At 45.3% G+C, this 21,682-nt stretch overlaps 1 protein-coding gene across 5 annotated transcripts in view; it reads left to right on the plus strand.

Moving 5' to 3' along the window:
- Window positions 1-19,969, plus strand: part of lama2 (laminin, alpha 2) — a 607,521-nt gene extending 587,552 nt beyond the window's left edge. For all 5 annotated transcript variants that reach the window (XM_038799795.1, XM_038799796.1, XM_038799798.1 and 2 more), the window contains 5 exons: window positions 3,348-3,503; window positions 5,763-5,916; window positions 14,802-14,932; window positions 15,810-16,032; window positions 19,606-19,969. In XM_038799795.1, coding sequence (XP_038655723.1) covers window positions 3,348-3,503; window positions 5,763-5,916; window positions 14,802-14,932; window positions 15,810-16,032; window positions 19,606-19,757 — 816 coding nt within the window. In that variant the 3' untranslated portion in view covers window positions 19,758-19,969. The remainder of the gene's footprint in view (window positions 1-3,347; window positions 3,504-5,762; window positions 5,917-14,801; window positions 14,933-15,809; window positions 16,033-19,605) is intronic.
- Window positions 19,970-21,682: the final 1,713 nt, after the last annotated feature.

Here is a 21,682-nt window from a genome sequence, read left to right on the forward strand (position 1 = left end):
GAGTATGGGCACAGACCGCACACCACGACACCAGCCGACCACCCTCACCCCCCCCCCACCCACCCACTACAAACACCCTCATCCCCCCCCACAAACCCACCACCAACACCCTCACCCCCCCCCACCCACCCACCCAACACAAACACCCTCAACCCCCCCACCCACCCACCACCAACCACCCCCCCACCACCAACCACCCCCACCCCACCCGCATGCACACCACCCCTCCATTGCACATCCAGCTGCGGCACAACGGGCCGGGCTCACACGGTCACTGGTGGAAGCGTGTCTATTGTAGGCCATAGAGGATGATGACAACCCGCTCTGCGATGAGCTCTGGGCTCTACATCGTTGGACAATGTCTGACCCATGGCCACAATACCATCCTCCAGCCGGACCATCCCTGCATGGTGAGGGGGTGCTCAAGGATCCACTGAAAGGTAAGCTGGAGTGTTGGGGGTGTCCGCAGGCCACTGTTGGGGGGGGGATGACATTTAAAAATGGTGCCCTGATCCCTTCCTGCACTGACGAGCTGAGTTGGTCAGTGCAGGAAAGGTACGTGTGGTCTTGGCAGCATGTTCTCGCCAAGGCCAAAATGAAAAAGTCCCGTTCAATAGCAGGTCATCCTTGGTGCTGTGGCCGCTGAGAAACACCCCGCTAAATGTACCCAAAATGGAACTCATACTGAAGCATTTCTGCATCCTCCTCACAACTCACCTCCTATGCAGCTTTGTGCCATCTTCAAATTTGAAGATATTACATTTTGTTCCACCATCTAAATCTTTAATATGTATTGTGAGTAGTTGGGGTGCTAGCTCTAATCCCTGCAGTACCCCACTAGTCACTGCCTGCCATTCGGGAAATATTTGTTCATTCCTACTCTTTGTTTCCTGTCTGCCAACCAATTTTCTATCCATCTCAATACACTCATGCACTTTAATTTTACATTCTAAACTCTTATGTGACATCTTGTTGAAAGCCTTCTGAAAGTCCAAATAAACCACATCCACTGGCTCCCTCTCATCAACTCTACTAGTTACACCCTCAAATCATTCCAATAGATTCAAGCATGATTTACCTTTCATAAATCCATGCTGACTCTGTCCGATCCTGCCGTGGCTTTCTAAGTGCTCTGCTATTAAATATTTTACAATGGACTCCAGCATGTTCCCCACTACTGACATCAGGCTGACTGGTCTACAATTCCCTATTTCCTCTCTACCTTCCTTTTTAAATTGTGGAGTTACATTAGCTGCCCTCCAATCTATACAAACTGTTCCATAGTCTATAGGATCTTGGAAATTGACCACCAATGCGTCCACTAATTCTGGGACTCTCTGGGATGGAGATTATCAGGCCCTGGGGATTTATCAGCCTTCACCCCATCAATTTCCCCAACAGCATTTCACCACTAATACTAAACCCTGTGTTCCCCAACATTTCTAGTACATCATCTGTGTCCTCCTTTGTGAAGACAAACCAAAGTATGTATTTAGCTGGTTAGCCACTTTGTTCCCATTATAAATACCCCTGTTTCTGACCAATTGGTCTTCGCCAATTCTTTTCTCTTCACACACCTATAGAGGCTTTTACAGTCAGTTTTTATTTCCCCGCAAGCTTACTCTCATACTCTATTTTCCCCTTCTTAATCCTATCAGACTTTCAGAAGGTGTTTGACAAAGTCCCACGTAAAAGATTATTGTGCAAAATTAAAGTGCATGAGATTGGGGGCGTGTATTGAGGTGGATAGAAAACTGGTTGGCAGAGAGGAAACAAAGAGTCGGGATTAATGGGTCCTTTTCAAATTGGCAGGCAGTAACTAGTAGGGTGCTACAGGGATCAGTGCTGGGACCCCAGCTATTCACAATATATATTAATGATTTGGATGAGGGAACAAAGTGTAACTTCTCGAAGTTTGCAGATGATACCAAGTTGGGTGGGAAGGTGAACTGTGACGAGGATGCAGGGATCTTACATCATGATCTGGACAGGTTGGGCGAGTGGGCAAATCAATGGCAGATAATTTGGATAAGTGTAAGGTTATTCACTTTGGAAGCAAAAACAGGAAGACAGATTACTACCTGAATGGTTGTAAATTGGGAGAGGGGAGTATGCAGCGGGACCTCGGTGTTTTTGTGCACCAGTCGCTGAAGGTACGCATGCAGGTGTAGCAGGTAGTTAAGAAGGCTAATGGGTGTGTTGGCCTTCATTGCGAGAGGTTTCGAGTACAGAAGCAGGGATGTGTTGCTGCAATTATACAGGGCCTTGGTGAGGCCACATCGAGAATATTGTGTGCAGTTTTGGTCTCCTTCTCTGAGGAAGGATGTTCTTGCTCTCAAGGGAGTGCAGCGAAGGTTTACCAGACTGATTCCAGGGATGGTGGGACTGTCATATGAGGAGAGATTGACTAGGTTAAGATTGTTCTCGCTGGAGTTCAGAAGAATGAGGGGAATCTCATAGAGACTTATAAAATTCTAACAGGACTAGGGTAGATGCAGGGAAGATGCTCCCAATGATGGCTGTGTCCAGAACCAGGGGTCACAGTCTGAGGATTCCGGGTAAACCATTTCGGACAGAATGAAGAGACATTTCTTCACCCAAAGAACATAAGAACATAAGAACATAAGAACATAAGAACTAGGAGCAGGAGTAGGCCATCTGGCCCCTCGAGCCTGCTCCGCCATTCAATTAAATCATGGCTGATCTTTTGTGGACTCAGCTCCACTTTCCGGCCCGAACACCATAACCCTTAATCCCTTTATTCTTCAAAAAACTATCTATCTTTACTTTAAAAACATGTAATGAAGGAGCCTCAACTGCTTCACTGGGCAAGGAATAAAGAGTGGTGAGCCTGTGGAATTCATTACCACAGGAAGTAGTTGATGCTAAAACATTGAATATATTCAAGAGGCGGCTAGATATAGCACTTGGGAAAATAGGATCAAAGGCTATAGGGAGAAAGCAGGATTATATAATAATAAAAAAAATCATAATAGCTTATTGTCACAAGTAGCCTCAATGAAGTTACTGTGAAAAGCCCTTAGTCGCCACATTCTGGCGCCTGTTCAGGGAGGCCCAGAGGGTGGTGGGCATCTGGAATTCACTGCCTAAGTTGGTGATTGAGGCCAAAATTTTCAACTCATTTGAAAGGTGCCTGGATCTGCATCTGAGGTGCTGTAACCTGCAAGGCTATGGACCAGGTGCTGGCAAGTGCAATTAAAATGAGTGACTAGTTTCTTTTTTCTCTTTTTTGCCTGTCACAGACACGATGGGCTGAATGGTCTCTTCCTGCACTGTAACCTTTCTATGGTTCTATGTTTTAATAAATCTGCATTTATTTTTTGTAGGTCAGAATTGTCCGAGATAGGAAGAGAGCAACAGTTACAATTGGCCTCAACGTGGCAACTACAGTTACTCCTAAAAATGCAGATATTCTGGATGTCGTAGGTATGATTTATATCGGAGGATTGCCAAAGAACTACACAACAAGAAGAATTGGCCGTGTAAGTGGCAAACAAGATTAGTCATGTAAACAGTGCATAAAATTGAATTTCTGAAACTTTGAAGTTAAGCTCCCAGCAGAGTCTCATTTGATGTGAAGGTATATTAGCAAATCAGACGAGGAGGGCTTAATGCGAATTCACAACACCCCTCATTGCCAGAAAATCAAGAACAGCTTAAGCTAGACATGCTGACCTTCAAACCCAAGTGTCTGAACTTAGCTCCCACTGCAATCATCCATGCTGGGAATTTAACTCCTAAAGACCTTGCAGCTCTTCAGTCAGGACTTAATGGTTTCTTTTTCAGCAACAGGTTATTTTCAGTTATATCACTCAAAACTATTTTTTCTTTACCTTCTACAAGAGGATGATGCTCATTAAGAGAGGCTATATCACTACTAAGTAATGGAATATTTTTTATACTGGTGCGAATAGACTGCAGATCCTCTTTGCGACATTGCATTTCTATCTAGCAAATAGCAGTTCTCTTGGTGAAATGTCTCATCAAAATAGATAAATATTAGTAGTTATGTTTTTTATTTGGTCAAAGGACAAAGTGGTACATACTGCACAATTTTGTCAGATTGGATCATTTCAAATTTCAGGAAAGAAAGAGGTTATTTAGCCCACTGTCTGATTAGCTCTTTTCTATAATAGTCAAAACCCAAACCCAGAACATTTCTGTCTCCTCTCTGCTTCAAGTATATATCTAATCCTGTTAAAATCTCCAATTGGATGTTAGCTTAGCTTTGCCACATGGCAAAGCTTCAACATTCAACCCTCTGTAACAAAATTTCTCCTAACCCCTCTCCTTGCTCTCTTCGTGAAAGTTTTCAATTGAGGTTCCATCTGTCACCAACCAACATCAGAGAAATGTTCTCTATACCTTTCTAATTAGTTACTTCTTCAAGGAAACTCTAAGAAATTTGTTGAACACACCAATTCTTGCTACACTTTATTAATCCTGTATTTAGAAATGCAGTCTCAAATTTGGGGCTGCGTTTTATGGGAAGGTTAGATATCTCAACCCGCAGAATGAAACTTGGCTGGCAGCCGACATGCCAGAAAGAATATGCCCTGCTCTATTTAATGCACAGGGAGAGGGGGTAAAATAGCAGAGTCTGGAACATCCTCGTCTCTCAGTGGGTGGCTATAAAATTCCACCCTCGAGAGACGCTGACCAATCCGATTGGACCTGCAGGTCCAGCAGTCCTGGCAAATTCAGAGCTCAGTAGTGGGCCTTGCTGGGATTGAATGAACATGAAGGAAGGGGATGGCTGATGCAGAAAGGTAAGTCCTAAGGTTTAAGAGTGGTGAGGAATCCAAGGGTCCAGGGAGAGGGGCGGGAGAAGGATTTTGTAGGACAGGCAGTGAGTAAGGAAGTTGGGAGGGTGACATCTTGGGCAGGGGCAGTGTCCCTGATGCACAGAGGGCACCTGCTGAATTATGTGCCCCACTTCTATCCTGTCATTTCTCATCTAGGCCATTAAAAAATAGCCTGCCCATTCCTGTCCGAGTGCGAACCGTATTATATTAGTGTGCACATAATGTCATCCCAGTCAACTGACTTGCTAACGAGTCGAATTGACCTTTAATTATTCATTTAAATACGGCAGGTGGGTTGCAGATTTTCGCACCCATTGACCTTAGATATTATGGGGGTCAGCTCAGGGGTAGGCAGGAAGAAGCTAGGCTAGACACCTGACATACATTACATGCCCACCTGCTGAAAAGGTTTGCCCACAATGGACATTAGAATAGCTGGCCTATAATCCCCATGTGCATCTCAAGCAATAGTGTGGGTTTGTCTACTATTTGTGTCAAAGCACAATGCTCATATTTAAGCAGAATTTAAAAATTGCATCCCAAGTCTATTTTATCTCCACTCCTTCGTTTTAAAGCCTCATATATTTATATTTTTACTGCACAGGCTTCACAAGGTTCCAACCAAAAATGGTAATTACGATCTTATTTAATTTATAGGAAATCACTTCCTGTATCATAAAGAGATCCAGTCCTTGAAACAGGCAGGAGCTTTGCAGACCTGGTCATTGGCATCTCTTAAAATAGATCTAGCCATGTCCTCAGAGTTAATGGGGCGGAGAGACCCCAGTTTGATGCAGTCAGACCTTTTCAATACTATTTCAGCCTGGTTTAAAGATGAGTTAGCAATGAAGACTTTGAAAGCATGTGGCTATCTAAACTTAGTGATTGCATTTATACTCGCACTAATCTGCTGTTTGCCCATTTTTTAAAACTCAGGTTGTCTACAGTATAAATGCTTGCATCCGTAACTTTAAGTTGAACAACAAAACTTTTGATCTGAACAATCCAACTTCCAGCCTTGATGTTGGTACCTGTTTCCTGAATAGTCAAAGAGGAAATTATTTTGATGGAACAGGATTTGCAAAAGCAGGTAAAAAGTATTTGATTATTTTGACAATGAAATTGTTTGTAGTTGCTTTATTGTTATCAACCAATTTTACTTATTTTAGCCAACCATCATCTTAAAACACGGGACGGAATTCTCCCAAAATATTTCCGAGTGTGGTCTCCAGTGGGAAACAAAGGGCGGGATTCTCTAACAATGGGGCTATGTCCCCACGCCGGCATGAAAACCGGCAGCAACCACTCCGGCGTCAATGGCCCCCGAAAGTGAGGAACTCTCCCCTTCCAAGGGGGCTAGGTTGGCGCCGGAGTGGTCCTGCACCTCCAGCCAGCACGGAACGGCCCGTGCAAGGGTCTGAGAATCCCGGGCAAGGTGCGATTTCCGTCAGGTGGATCAGCGTGATCCAGATCGCAAACAACAGAAATGTTTTTGGAGCCAGGGTCATTCCGCCATGAAACCCGAAAAAGCTAAGCAGGCCAGATCCTTGCGATAACACTACAGCCCACCACCCCTCAATTGCTGTCAAGGCCCCCCCATCACTGGCAAGCAGGCCCACCCCACCCCAAGTGAACAACACCCCTCTATGGGTTCGCCAATGGCCCCTCCCTCCTTCAGCCCCCTTCGCCCTCCTTCAGGCCCTGTCCCATGGCAGCGTCACCCTGGCAGTAGCAACCTGGCACTGCCAGAGTGGGGAACTGCCAGGGAAGTGCCAGGTCGGCAGCATTCAGACAAAGCACCTGGTCTTTTGAGGAATTATTTAAGATCAGAGGAATCCCCAGCAAAAAAAAATGCAATTCTGCGATTATAAACAGCACATGCTCTTTCTAGGAAGCACTTTAGAACAAAGGTACAGCCTTTTAAAAAAATGTGGTTAGAAACGAAACCTGATCTTTCTGGGAAGCACTTCAGAATAAAGAAAAAGCCTCTATGAAAACATTGAGAGTAAAAACAACATTCGCTAAAAAGAGCAAGTCCCTCAGAGTTAATGGACTGTGAAGAGCTATAGAAACAAACCATATTCTCCTTTGAAATAGCCTAGAGCTCTCAATCAAGAGGCTTGTAGAAGGTAATGGACCGTGAACCAAATGTAATTAATGCGGTTCAAAGCTTTTAGCCTTGTCAGCATGGCCAGAGGCTTGAAAACGTTAAAGGGGATATGCTGGGAGTAACATCAAAAGTTTTTAAGGCTACTGAGGGAAAACTTGCTTCATGACCCTCATTCTGGAAAGACTCTCCACCTGAGTCCCACCGTCCCTAACCTAGCCCAAGGTCCCAGAACCCCACCTCCACTGAAGGACCCCCCTTGGTACCCTGGAGGTAAGTGTACAGGGGGTACTCACCTCCTTGCTCCCTTCAGTTTCACTGGCGCCTGCTCCCCGTTTTTAGGGACCAGTAGTGATTTGCGCCTGTGGGACTTCCTACTTGGGGGCATGTGAATACCGGGAGGCCACTACATTCAATTTTAATTTTGCTAATGAGATTAAAATTAATGTAAATGAGTTGTGATCATGTTATTACCAACCCATTAGCAGTACTAGAAAACAGAAACAACAAAAAAGAAAGAATGTGCATTTATATTGCACCTTTCATGATCTCTGATATCCCAAGGCATGATGTTAACTACAGAATACATACATAGATACATTGAAGATAGGGGCAGGAGGAGGCCTTTTGGCCCTTCGAGCCTGCTCTGCCATTCATCACGATCATGGCTGATCATGCAACTCAATAGCCTAAATCCTGCTTTCTTCCTAAAGCCTTTGATCCCATTCTCCCCAACTGCTATATCCAGCCGCCTCTTGAATATATTCAAAGTTTTAGCTTCAACCACTTCCTGTGGTATGGGATTCCACAGGCTCAGCACTCTTTGGGTGAAGAAATGTCTCCTCATCTCTGTCCAAAATGGTTTACCATATTTAGTTGAAATCAGTTCAGTGAAACACAGTCAGAAGACATTCATAGAACATAGAACAACACAGCACAGTACAGGCCCTTTGGCCCACTTCGGACCATTTATCCTAATCTAAGATCAACCTAACCTACACCCCTTCAATTTACTGCTGTCCATGAGCCTGCCCAAGAGTTGCTTAAATGTCCCTAATGACTCTGACTCCACCACCTCTGCTGGCAGTGCATTCCAAGCACCCAGCAATCTCTGTGTAAAGAACCTACCTCTGACATCTCCCCTATACCTTCCTCCAATCACCTTAAAATTGTGTCCCCTTGTGACAGCCATTTCTGCCCTGGGGAAAAGTCTCTGGCTATCCACTCTCTTCATGCCTCTCATCACCTTGTACACCTCTATCAAGTCACCTCTCTTCCTTCTTCGCTCCAATGAGAAAAGCCCTAGCTCCCCCAACCTTTCTTCATACAACATGCCCTCCAGCCCAGGCAGCATCCTGGTAAATTTCCTCTGCATTCTCTCCAAAGCAACCAGATCCTTCCTATAATGAGGCGACCAGAACTGGACACAATATTCAATTGTGTTATAATCCCCATAAGAGAAAAATAACTTTTAAAAATAGATTTGAAATTCCAGTTAATAGCTGAATAGACGAAAAGGCATGATGACTCTGAAGTGTGGCAATCACCATCTGAATGCCACTCTGCTCCTACTTTTCTGTGCCACAATGGAGCCCTACATTTCTGTCTCAGTCTTCCGATCCCGGCTTATTCAGAAATGCCAAGCAGCCTTCCGTAAAACTGTAGTGTAAGATTGCCGGGGTGAAGACAAGCTATTCTCCATTTTTATGACAGTAGCTTCTGTATTTTGGGAAGTGTTCACTAACTCATTAAAAAGCTTTGGAAGGTCTTAACAGTTTTACAGTGAATTAGTGAATGAGTGTTGAGTGTATTTGTGAATGAATGGGTGAATATGTAATTGTTTGAGTGGGCAGGGTCGGTGAGGAAAGAGGTCAAGTGAGGATGGCTGATGTAAGTAGGTAGGGTGGAAGCTGGATAGTTGGTAGCTGGGTAGGGTGCTAGGTGGGAAGGGAAGCAGCTGAGTAGAGTGGTAGGTGGCATCTGGACAGGTTGACACATGGGTAGGGCAATAAAGTGGCAGGTGGTGAGGCGGGTAAGGGTGTGTGGGTAGGTGGGTCAGGGGCAGTCGGATCTGGTCAGGAGGAGTTGAATGGTCATTGGGGGATTTAGATGGTGAGGGCTAGTCAGGTCACCTGGGGGATGGCGTCAGGGGGTCGTCGGGGATAGGGGCTAGTCAGGTTGGGTCGCTGTGTAGTCAGGTGGACATTGGTCAGGGTGTCAGTTGAACAGTTACCCAAGCGTTAGACTAGGATTTTGAGTCTAACATTTCCTGGGCATCAGTTCAGGTAAGTAAATCAAAATTGTCTGAAGTCCCCAACTCTAATTCTGCGTTGAATACTTTTTCTGAGAGTGTCGGGGAACAGGGCAATTGTCCATCGGAAATTCAAACATACCACCACTTTGGAGACTCACAGTCTACCCAGTGTTAGCACAAACTATCCAAGCTTACTGTCAGGCAGGCTCAGAACAGGCCACCTGTCATAAGACCCCTTCGTTTTACCTTAAAGACACAGTCCCAGGACATAAAAATCTTATAAACCACGTAATTGAAATAATTGTTTCCCCTTTATTTGTCAGCTCCACGTTGTCATCCAGCAGGTGTAAAGTGACTATGATTTTTCGATTTCCTTCAGCATCTGTTTCCTCTACAGTTCACTTCTTCAAATAGTGACAGGGTGCAGCAGTTTCTGTTTGGGAAGCAGCTTTCCTGCTCCATAGCTGAGAGTCCCTCCAGCACACCCAGGAGCAGCGGCCTCGTCGTCTGTCAAACCTGACCATTCATATATGTCATCCCTGTTCATACATCACCAAGAGGATGCTACTCTGTGAAAACTCTGAGTACCAGGGATTAATAGTGAAGTGGTGGCAGCAGTACAGGAAGATAATGGCACCTCCTTGGAGTGGGGAGGGATTTGGAGTTCAACAATCTCATTATTTGCTTTCCAACATATCTCTGTGAATTTCCTGACCATTCCTGAAAAGAACAAGTAGCTAATAATGTTTAATGAAGCAAAATCACATGTTATGACCAGGTGAGAAGGAGTGAATTAACTCCCCTTTATCTAACCTCCTTGGATAGTCACAGCCGAGGTTATATTTGTTTATTACAACGATATGCTTTTTTACAAATCAGAATGTATTCACCTATTTAAGCTGTGAACAATAAGGAGCTAATCAAATAAGGTTTCATGAGTCAAAGAAAGAGCAAGTTTATTAATGACTAAACCAAAGAAAAATAATAAAAAGGTGACTTCAAGCATGCGGACCTTGTGTAATTATTCGACAAGCGCACACACTGACACACATACACATATCCACACACACAAACATACACACGCCGGCACACAGACATGCTGACACACACCTTGAAGTCCAATAAAAAGGTGAAGTAATGGGCGGCATACTCCAGTCTCCGAGCCACATTTCTCTCGGCGGGATGCCATTAACTGGCATTCCCAACTCCTGCTACTTGTCAATGGGCTTTCCCATTGAAGCAGTCGAGAAACCCGTGGACTTGGACTGTGCTGCCGGCGTGAACAGAGAATCGCAAAGGCCGGAGTATTTGGTTACATGTCCCTGAGAAATAGATTTTAAATGCTGAGGCTGATGTAAGTTATCTAGTTTCGTGGATGCAGTCAGGTGGAAGAAGATGTTGCAGTTATTGCAAGCTCTTCATTTTCTAGTAGGTTTCTGGTAGAGATGGCTGCTCAAACTGCATGACATTCTTATTTCAAAAGGGGGAGCGAGGGAGAGGGGGAATCCCTCAGTTCATTACCTCTGCTAAAGACTTTCTTCATACCGCCTATGTAACCAGCAGTATTGCTAGTAGCTTGCTTTGAAATACTTCACCCATTGTGTATTTCCATGGTGTTTTGTGTCTGCCTGTCTGTGGCAGTCATTGTTTCACTGTCCAGTACTTTACATTTTTAATGTCTCTTCCTTCAAGAGTCTGAAGTTTCAATTAGTGTCTGGATTATAGTAAATCTTTCTTTCTTCACATTCCCCTGAGGGTCATTGTTTGTTTCTCGCCTTCTCCTTGGAATGTGCTCTTGAAATTGCAAAATTTCTAGTCTATTGAAAGCTGAATATTTTCAAAGCTAATGGGGCATGGCTCCAGAATAGTCAACATTCACTGAGGTGCCTGAAATCAATGTAATGGAACATGTGCCTATTAAACATGGCAAAATAAAAGATTCCCATAACTTGGCCCATGATACAGGGGCACATATTGCTGAAGGATAACACATGATGAAGAAAGACTTTTTTTTTCTTGAAAAAGAATGCTGAGGAGTAACCAATAAAAGTCTTTAAAGTTATAAAAGATTTTAATCATGCAGACACAATGAAAATGTTTCCACTTTTGGGGATGAGCAAAACCAGAAACTATCAATATAAGTTAGTAATCTTTAAAAAAAATAGATGTCTTTATCCAGGCACACTAGAATGTGAAACTCACTACCACATGGAATAGTTGAGGTGAATAATGTTGATGCATTTAAGCAGCAGCTGGATAAGCATATGCTGAAGAATGGACTACAAGATTTGGGCAAGGAAGGATGGGAGGAGATTTGGGTGGGATGCAAATATTGGACTCACTGGGCTGAATATAGGGCTGGATTCTCTGATTTGCAGACTAAGTGCTGACGCCGGTGTGGGAATAGTGGCGCTTTACGCCACAAAAAATGGCGCAAAAGCTGCACCGAACCTCCGTCTGGTGGTGGGGCTAGCAGCTGCGCAGCGTATAGCCCCCGGCTTTACCTACGGATACGGCCAGAGAATTGCCTGGTCCGTGGCCGCACAAGTGCATGGCGGCGGTCTGCAGTAGCCGCGCTGTGCAACATGGTCCCAGCCGCATGCAGACCCGTCCTACCAAAAACCACCCCTCTGTAACCAGCCTCGCCATCCCCAGACCACTCCCCACCAGTCCCCCCTAGCCCCCGATGAAGGCGACGGCTCCCCTGCCAGCGGAACGGCCACTCCCCTCCCCCCCCGATTGTGGCGGTCCTGGACTCAGTCCGCAGCCGCCACACTGGGTTCATGGAGAAAAAAAGGATAAGTGTTCCACGCTGTCGGGAACCCAGCCTATCGAGTGCGGAGAGGGCCTCCGGTGATGCCCTGAGGCCGTCCATACAGCGTGTGGCGTACTCCATGAGTACGCCATTGTTGAGAGGGTGGCGCATCGCAAAAGCTGCGCCACCCCAGATTTTGACGCAAATGGGGATTCTCTGGCCGAACACGATTTTGCCATCAGCAACCGGAGAATCCCGCCCATACTGTTTCTGTGTTGTATATTCTGTGTAAGTTTCAGTGTTTCTGTGCCAGGACCACATTACCCACGTTCAGATGTTGACTGGCAGGAGACGTATGTAAGATTTTTTTTTAAAAATAATCTTTATTGTCACAAGTAGGCTTACATTAACACTGCAACAAAGTTACTGTGAAAAGCCTCTAGTCATTACATTCCAGCGCCTGTTCGGGTACACAAAGGTAGAATTCAGAATTCTCAGCTGGTAGGGGAATTGAACCCGCGCTACTGGCCTTGTTCTGCATCACAAACCAGCTGTCCAGCCCACTGAGCTAAACCAGCCCTCTTGTGGCATGGTGGATAGCATCATACCTGTTCCCTTCCAGAATGAATTGGAATTTTACCTTGGGGTGGAGGTGGGGTGTGCGAGGTTGGAGGTGTGGGGCAGCCCGCATCCTACCCTTTAGCCAATCGAGGTCCCGAATGTGTACAATTAAGGACCACATAAAGGCTTCCAAACAATCCCCCAGTGGGGACGTCCACGTCACAGGCAAGATGAGGCTGTTAGGTAAACTCTAGTGACCTGGCTGTAGACTAAGGACGGGGGACTCTCTGGTTGGCACCCTGTGCCAACGGATGTGCCCATTCCAATGGAAAGGTCCACTTCTGATTGTTCCCTCCCAAGTCTCCCAATTAGAACATAGAACATAGAACAGTACAGCACAGAACAGGCCCTTCGGCCCTCAATGTTGTGCCGAGCTATGATCACCCTGCTCAAACCCACGTATCCACCCTATACCCGTAACCCAACAACCCCCCCCTTAACCTTACTTTTATTAGGACACTACGGGCAATTTAGCATGGCCAATCCACCTAACCCGCACATCTTTGGACTGTGGGAGGAAACCGGAGCACCCGGAGGAAACCCACGCACACAGGGGGAGAACGTGCAGACTCCACACAGACAGTGACCCAGCCGGGAATCGAACCTGGGACCCTGGAGCTGTGAAGCATTTATGCTAACCACCATGCTACCCTGCTGCCCGTTAATTATCGCTCCCGCACCACAACCAACCCCCACCCAGTGTTTCTAATACTGAAATACTGCAAATCATCTCATTGTGGGACAGCTACTGAAAATGCGACAGTCTCTCACATACTGGTGGAAGCCACAACCTCAGGTCTAAGGGTTGTAAAATACGGTGTGGTTTCTTGTCCCAGTGGAGGCACTCTCACCTCTGACCTTTCAGCCAGAAAGACTTTTTTTTTCTTGAAAAAGAATGCTGAGGAGTAACCAATAAAAGTCTTTAAAGTTATAAAAGATTTTAATCATGCAGACACAATGAAAATGTTTCCACTTTTGGGGATGAGCAAAACCAGAAACTATCAATATAAGTTAGTAATCTTTAAAAAAAATAGATGTCTTTATCCAGGCACACTAGAATGTGAAACTCACTACCACATGGAATAGTTGAGGTGAATAATGTTGATGCATTTAAGCAGCAGCTGGATAAGCATATGCTGAAGAATGGACTACAAGATTTGGGCAAGGAAGGATGGGAGGAGATTTGGGTGGGATGCAAATATTGGACTCACTGGGCTGAATATAGGGCTGGATTCTCTGATTTGCAGACTAAGTGCTGACGCCGGTGTGGGAATAGTGGCGCTTTACGCCACAAAAAATGGCGCAAAAGCTGCACCGAACCTCCGTCTGGTGGTGGGGCTAGCAGCTGCGCAGCGTATAGCCCCCGGCTTTACCTACGGATACGGCCAGAGAATTGCCTGGTCCGTGGCCGCACAAGTGCATGGCGGCGGTCTGCAGTAGCCGCGCTGTGCAACATGGGAGGAAACCGGAGCACCCGGAGGAAACCCACGCACACAGGGGGAGAACGTGCAGACTCCACACAGACAGTGACCCAGCCGGGAATCGAACCTGGGACCCTGGAGCTGTGAAGCATTTATGCTAACCACCATGCTACCCTGCTGCCCGTTAATTATCGCTCCCGCACCACAACCAACCCCCACCCAGTGTTTCTAATACTGAAATACTGCAAATCATCTCATTGTGGGACAGCTACTGAAAATGCGACAGTCTCTCACATACTGGTGGAAGCCACAACCTCAGGTCTAAGGGTTGTAAAATACGGTGTGGTTTCTTGTCCCAGTGGAGGCACTCTCACCTCTGACCTTTCAGCCAGTGGATGGGACCGCATCTCCACAAACAATTCTGGTCCCTGAAAGAGATTTGTGACCAAGTTTGAGATAGAAGTACAATAAAAAGGAAAGCACCCCATAATTTCTGCATCATCCTGATGCTCTTTTCTGACCCCTCTCTAATGTACAACTGTCCTTTTGAAGCACCTCGCCCAAACCTTTTCCATATGGCCTCACTGATAACCCAAAGTTAAGAATAACTTATTTTGCTTTGGCTTCCGTGTCTTTTATATATGCCAGTTTATAGTTAGCTCAGTGTACAATCTACTTTTAGAAGCTTATTCACTTGTCAGCAATGAATATTTGTCGACGATACACATGTTTGCAGCATTAGTTTGATTGATTGCTCCATGCTACCTTACAGTATGCTGACTCTCTTACGACTGAATGTTTTCTTGTATCATTTCAGTTGCACGTTATAGGGTTGGAACAGATTTGCGAATTGAGTTTGATTTCCGGACTGTTCAAAGAGATGCTGTTTTACTGGGAATCAGCAGTCAGAGAGTGGATGGACTGGGCATTGAATTAGTCGGTGGAAAAGTAAGTTATAATCATAATGTAAAGTGCTTTGATTCATTGTTTTTTGACAAGGAGGACTATATTGATGCACCCCATAACCTATAATAATCTTTATTAGTGTCACAAATAGGCTTACATTAATACTGCAATGAAGTTACTGTGAAAATCCCCTAGTCACACACTAGTCATCCCCTAGTCACCTGCTCGGGTACACTGAGGGAGAATTCAGAATGTCCAATTCACCTAATAAGCACGTCTTTCGGGAATTGTGGGAGGAAACCGGAGCACCCAGAGGGAACCCACAGATATATGGGGAGAACGTGCAGACTCCTCACAGACAGTGACCCAAGCCGCGAAACGAACCCGGGACACTGGCGCTGTGAAGCAACAATGCTAACCACTGAGCTACCGTGCCACGCCTATTGGGGAACATTTTGGAGAATGTTTAATTATTACAACAGAAGTACTCAAAATATTTTTTTAAATGATGCGGCAACATGGCAGCACAGTGGTTAGCACTGCTACCTCACAGTGCCAGGAATCTGGGTTCAATTCCCGCCTTGGATGACTGTCTGTGTGGAGTTTGCACGTTCTCCCCGTGTCTGCGTGGGTTTCCCCTGGTGCTCTGGTTTCCGCCCACAGTCCAAAGCTGGATTGGTCATGCTAAAAAACTACCCCTTCGTGTCACCTAGATGTTCAGGTTAGGTGGGGTTACGGTAATAGGCCTTGGGGAGTGGGCCTAGGCTGAGTGTTTCTTCAGAGGTTCAGAGCAAACTCAATGGGTCAAATGGCCTCCTTCTGCACTGTAGGGATTCTATGGATTCCATCATGTTCGTGACTTTCAAAAAGATCTCATCAATGCTTTGCTGATTCTTTTTCTTTTCATGTTACAATGCAGATATTTGTTTACGTAGACAATGGAGCTGGCATATTTGCAGTTGTCTTTGAGCCTCCACACTTCAATGGGTTGTGTCAAGGACAGTGGCACAATGTTGTGGTCAATAAAATTAAATACCGTTTGGAGCTGATAGTTGATGGAGAGAAAGTAGAGAGCAGAAGCCCAAGTGTAACCTCCACTGCAACTGACACCAATGATCCAATCTTTGTTGGAGGGTATCCAGGTATGCACAAACTGATTAGCAACTGATCTCATCATGGATATGTAACACAAAAGTGATTAAGAAAATTACTTTAAACTACAAATTTAAGAAACACTTTAAATAAGTTAACCAAGGTTAGGACTGATACTAGCATGTTATTCTTCACGCAAATAGTAATAAATACATGAAATGGACTCCTTGGTAAAGCAATAGAGGCAAAATGCAGGGATCATTTCAGAAATGATTGAATACTGCACTGGGGTCTGGATGAATGGGCCAAAATGTTGTTCTCATCCATAATTATTTTGAGATTTTAAAAAAGTCTTTAGTTAAGACATATTTTTCTGTTTAAAATTAAAGTTGAAAGAGAACTATAATCATAACAAAATCTTGGAAAGGTGGTGTCATAGTAGTAATATCACAGGACCAGTGATTCAGAGGCGCAGGCTAATTTCCTGCTCTGGGAACATGGGTTCAACCCCCACCATTAATATATCTGGAATTAAAAAGCTGGTCTCGGTAACAATGACCAGGAAACTATTGCTGATTGTCGTAACAACCCATCTGGTTCACTAATATCCTTTAGGGAAGGAAATTTGCCATCCCTACCTGGTCTGACCTACATGTGATGTACAGCAATGAGACTATTAAATGCTCACTGAAATGACCCAGAACACTATACAGTTGTATCAAACTGCTACAAAGCCTATTATGAATTAACCTGAACCGAGCATTAGCATTGACCTATTCATTGGAAAAAAACCACGGCTAAACCAGCCTTGTTGACCCTGCAAAGTTCTCCTAAGTATTATCTGGGGGCTTGGCATCTCATGCAATCAGGTTATGAATCAATACTCATCCATATAGAAGCACTGAGGGTGGCTAGGGCAGAGAATGTACTCTGGGTAGAGGACTTCAATGTCCATCACCAAGAGTGACTTATTAGTACCCCTAATAAACAACCTGGCTGACTCTGAAGGACATATCTGCTAGACTAGGTCTGAGACAGACGGTGAAGGAATAAGAGGGAAAAAAACTACTTGATCTTGTCCTCACCAATCTACCTGTCGCAGATTTCCATGAAAGTATTAATGGGAATGACCACGCACATTCCTTTTGGAACTAAGTCCCGTCTTCACGTTGAAAATACCCTCCATCTTGCTGTATGGCACTACTACCACAATAGATTTTGAACATATCTAGCAACTCAAAGCCAGGTCAATGTGGGCCGTCAACAGCAACAGAATTGTACACAACCGCAATCTGTATCTTCATAGTCCAGCATATCCCTCACTCTAGCGTTATTATCAAACTGAGTTTCAGGTTACAGGGTAAAATAAGTTATTCCTCCCATTCCTTCCTGAATCCCTTGTCAAAATCTTAAATACATGGGTTGGTTGGAATGGGGTGGTGGTGGAGGATTCTGGTTTTTATCGAATACATTCCCAAGCAGCAGAGGGGAAGAGGCATGCAAAACCCTGTCGACATTGGCGGGACTAAAAAATCCTGCCCTATAACTAAGCTTCTGTTTTTATGTCATCCTTATGAGATACTTAAATTCTTCAAATGATTCATACTTTTTTTCAGAAAAGAAACAGTATTGGATTAGGCAGGAGTGGAACATGCAGGTCATTACCTGCCATTCTGCCTCCGTCAATATTTGGTCTGAAGCTAGTTTCCATTCTGGGTCCCATTCCCACTCAATCATCAATTGAGGCCGTTAAATGACCAATTAAGGACTTTGCCCCACTGCCACTGGTATAGCCAGCTGAAGGTGGGCCTGTCACCATGTTGCATGTGTGACAAGTAAAACAAGTAGGGAGGGGAGGGGGTGGAAGCATAGGGTCCGGGAAAGCAAGAGCCAAACCCTGTCCTTGCAAGCTCTTTTGCTCACAGCATCACCAGGAAACCCTGTCCGTGCTGCTGACGCCCCTTCGCCTTTCTATGTGACTCCCTACTCACAAAACACTTCCTGCCATGACTTGGATTGCTGTTCAATTCAGGGGCTTTGGGAACTGTGATTCTAACAGCAGCCACTGTCTCCCTGGTGATGCTGTGAGCAAAAGAGCTTGCAGTTCGCAGGCATATTGGGCTTTTCATCCTTGATCTCGGGGAAGGCCCACTGACAGCCGGTTAAGTGCCTGAATCTTCATGTATTCTTGTCCCTTTCCACTTCAGCCTAAATCTAAATTCCAATTTTCCAATTTCCACACATGTACAAGTCCTGTCATTTGAATTGCAGTCAGCTTGGTAAAACAGCCTTTTAGACTAAAAAAAAGGGGAGAAAATTAATTGAATGTAGGGCAGGATTTCATCTGTACCATAACTTTTCTAGTCTGGGTCGCCATAGTGGTTAGCACTGCTGCCTCACCGCACCACGGACCCAGGTTCGATTTCGACCTCGTGTGACTGTCTGCGTGGAGTTTGTACATTCTCCCCGTGTCTGCACGGGCCTCCCAAAGCCCAATGATGTACAGTTTAGGTGGATTGGCCATGCAAAATTGCCCCTTAGTGTCGAAAAGGTTAGCTGGTTTTACGGGCATAGGGCAGGGGAGTGGGCCTGGGTGGGGTGCTCTTTCAGGGGGTTGGTGTAGACTCGATGGGCCAAATGGTCTCCTTCCGCACTGTGGGGATTCTATGATATTTAAGGAGTACCGTCAGAAGGACAAATTCATAACTAAGTTGTAATACATCTCTGGGCACTGTTATCAAACCTCTTGTATCAGCTCTAGATAGAGTCATGAATCTTCCTTTTATACATAACTATAGGGTGAATACTTGTTGTATAGCTTCAAGTAGTACAGCCAAAACGGGCTATCTCATATGAAAGGGATTGCATTGTGGTATACTGATTACTTGAGCAGATCATGACCCAGATTTAGCAATTAGCGGCCAGTCAGCCATCAAAAACTTACAAGTTGATGCCTAAATGCTTTGACAAAGAGTCATCCAGACTCGTTAGCTCGTTCTCTCTCCACAAATGCTGTCAGACCTGCTGAGATTGTGCAGCATATACTGTTTTTGTTTCAGATTCCAGCAGCCCCAGTAGTTTGCTTTTATGTCCAAATGTTTGCTTTGACTGAATCGGGAAATTCCAGAGGATCTGGACAAGGCTCTCTGGCTAATGAATTGACAAGTATTTCATGCCATCAAAGTTAATGGCAGATTATATTAAAGATATCTGTATAATGCCCCATAATTAATGGTGAATAACTATGCTATATACAGGGAGACAAATTGATCAGTCATTCAAACACTGCTAGTGGCGATTTAGATTCCCCTTAATGTATTCTACTGCATAACATTACTAAAGTAGAAAAGAAGGCAAATAAAGGAGTAATAACAATAACAAACAATTTCACCAGCTTGCCGATTGATGTGCTGAAGGGTCCAAATGTGAAATATTAATTTCTCTGTTCTCTCCACAGAAGTTGACTAACCTGCTTCCAGCACTTTGCATATATTTTTGTATTGTTCATTGTCAAATTTCCATAAAATTCACTTTGCTTTTGTCTGCCTTAATCATGGCAAGTTGTTTTCTGCAGTGTCTTTCTTGCATACATACCAAATAACGTGTTTTTAAATCCATTTCAGATGACATGAAGCAGTTAGCATTGACCATTAATACTCCTTTCAAGGGTTGCATACGTAACCTAAAACTAACGAAGGCAACGCAGACTCTAGAAATCGACTTCAGCAAAGCAGTTGAGCTCCAGGGAGTTCAACCCCTTACCTGTCCTGCATAATGGTGTCCACCGGTGTGTTTGAAACAAAGATGGAAGTATATAATTCAAAATAAGCCTATATATCTTGTACATGGCAGAAATATTTTTGGTGATGCAAATGTTACGTTAATACAATTTTTTCCTCTGTACTAAGCCTTATCACTCTAAAAATATTTTCTCTGTTTTCATTTATTCATCAAAATTAAAATTAAACTATTTTGTCTTGCAGATGATCCCTTAGTATTTACATTATGTAGAGTCTCAATTGAGTTTGCTTCTTTTGTGTGCAAGAATGTTGTGAAATGGTGTGAGATATGGTAGAAATACTTCAGTAAATGCCTCTTTCAAGTGAAAGCATTGCTTCTTCTGTTTGGGTGAGAGTTGGAATTTGCAAGAACTATTATCTATTATACTTAAGAAACCCATGTCTTTAAAAGACCAAAATGTACCATGTTAGAGTCATCTTCATCTGACTGCATTATTGTAGTACCCTCAATAACGACATGAGAGTGTGGAATGGTAAATGAAGGCTTCAATAAGCAGAGAACTAGCCAGCTACAGAGACTTGTGCTTACTGAGTGCCGCCTACAGGGCGTCACCTTATATACGGCATCCTGGTGGGCGGAGCCGGAGGTGGAGACCCCAGGGTTCCAAAACCCGGTCTTAAAGGGGCATCACCTACATGGAGTTAAGGGTACAGTAACCATTCATCACATTCACCCCCTGTTTAAAAACAAAAGCAAAGTCCATCGGGGGTGAAGTGGAATTACATGTCTATTATTTTCGGCGGCCTGATCGTCCTCATCGACCTTCTCAGCTCGGGCGGTGGTGCGGCGTACACGGATGTCTTTGGTGAGGGTACATCTGGGAGCACAGTGGTCGGAGCTTTCATCCGGGTCGGAATTAGGGGACAGGGGGAATAGCTGAGGGAATAGCTGGGGCTGGGGGTAGCGGTGCAGGCGCCGGTGGGGAGTGTGGAGGGGAGGCGCTGGGGGGGGGGTGGTCGGTGTCTACTGGCGGTGTGGGAGAACCAGGGGGTGCCAGATCCCGTAGGGGAACTGCGAGGGGGGGGGGGGGTGTCAGTGGGGGAACCAGTGGGTGCCAGATCCCAGAAGGAGACCGTGTCTTGCCTTCCGTCGGGGTGCACGACGTAGGCATATCGAGGGTTCGCATGTAGCAGTTGGACCCTCTCGACCAGGGGTTCCGTCTTGTAGCTCCTCGCATGCCTCCGGAGAAGAACAGGTCCCGGAGTCGTCAACCATGGTGGAAGCAAAATCCAGAGGCGGACTTCCTGAGGAAGACAAACAATTGTGTGGGGTCTCATTCATGGCCGTGCAGAGGAGCGACCTAATGGAGTGGCGGGCATCGGGTAGGACCTCCTGCCAGCGGGTGGTTGGGAGATTTCTCAACCGTAGGGCCAGAAAGACAGCCTTCCAAACTGTTGAATTCTCCCTCTCCACCTGCCCGTTTCCCTGCGGGTCATAACTGGTAGTCCTGCTCGAGGTGATGCCCTTGCTCAGCAGATACTGACGCAGTTCATCGCTCATGAACGATGTACCCCGGTCGCTGTAGATATAAGCAGGGAAACCAAACCGGGTGAAGATGCTCTGCATTGCCTTTATCACGGTGGCCGAGGTCAAGTCGGGTCAGGAGACGGCGAATGGGAAGCGGGAGAACTCATCGATGATGGTTAGGAAGTAGATATTGCGGTTGGTGGACGGGAGGGGGCCTTTGAAGTCCATGCTTAGTCGCTCAAAGGGCCCCGAGGCCTTTACAAGGCGAGCCTTGTCTGGCCGGTAGAAGTGCGGTTTGCACTCCGCGCAGATCTGGCAAGCCGTGGTCATGGCCTTGACCTCCTTGGTGGAGTAAGGTGGTTTGCTCGACTTGATAAAGTGGACGAGCCAGGTAACCCCCGGGTGACAGAGATTATTGTGGATAGCCCACAG

Source organism: Scyliorhinus canicula, chromosome 6 (genome assembly GCF_902713615.1).
Source record: "Scyliorhinus canicula chromosome 6, sScyCan1.1, whole genome shotgun sequence".
Classification (NCBI taxonomy): domain Eukaryota; kingdom Metazoa; phylum Chordata; class Chondrichthyes; order Carcharhiniformes; family Scyliorhinidae; genus Scyliorhinus; species Scyliorhinus canicula.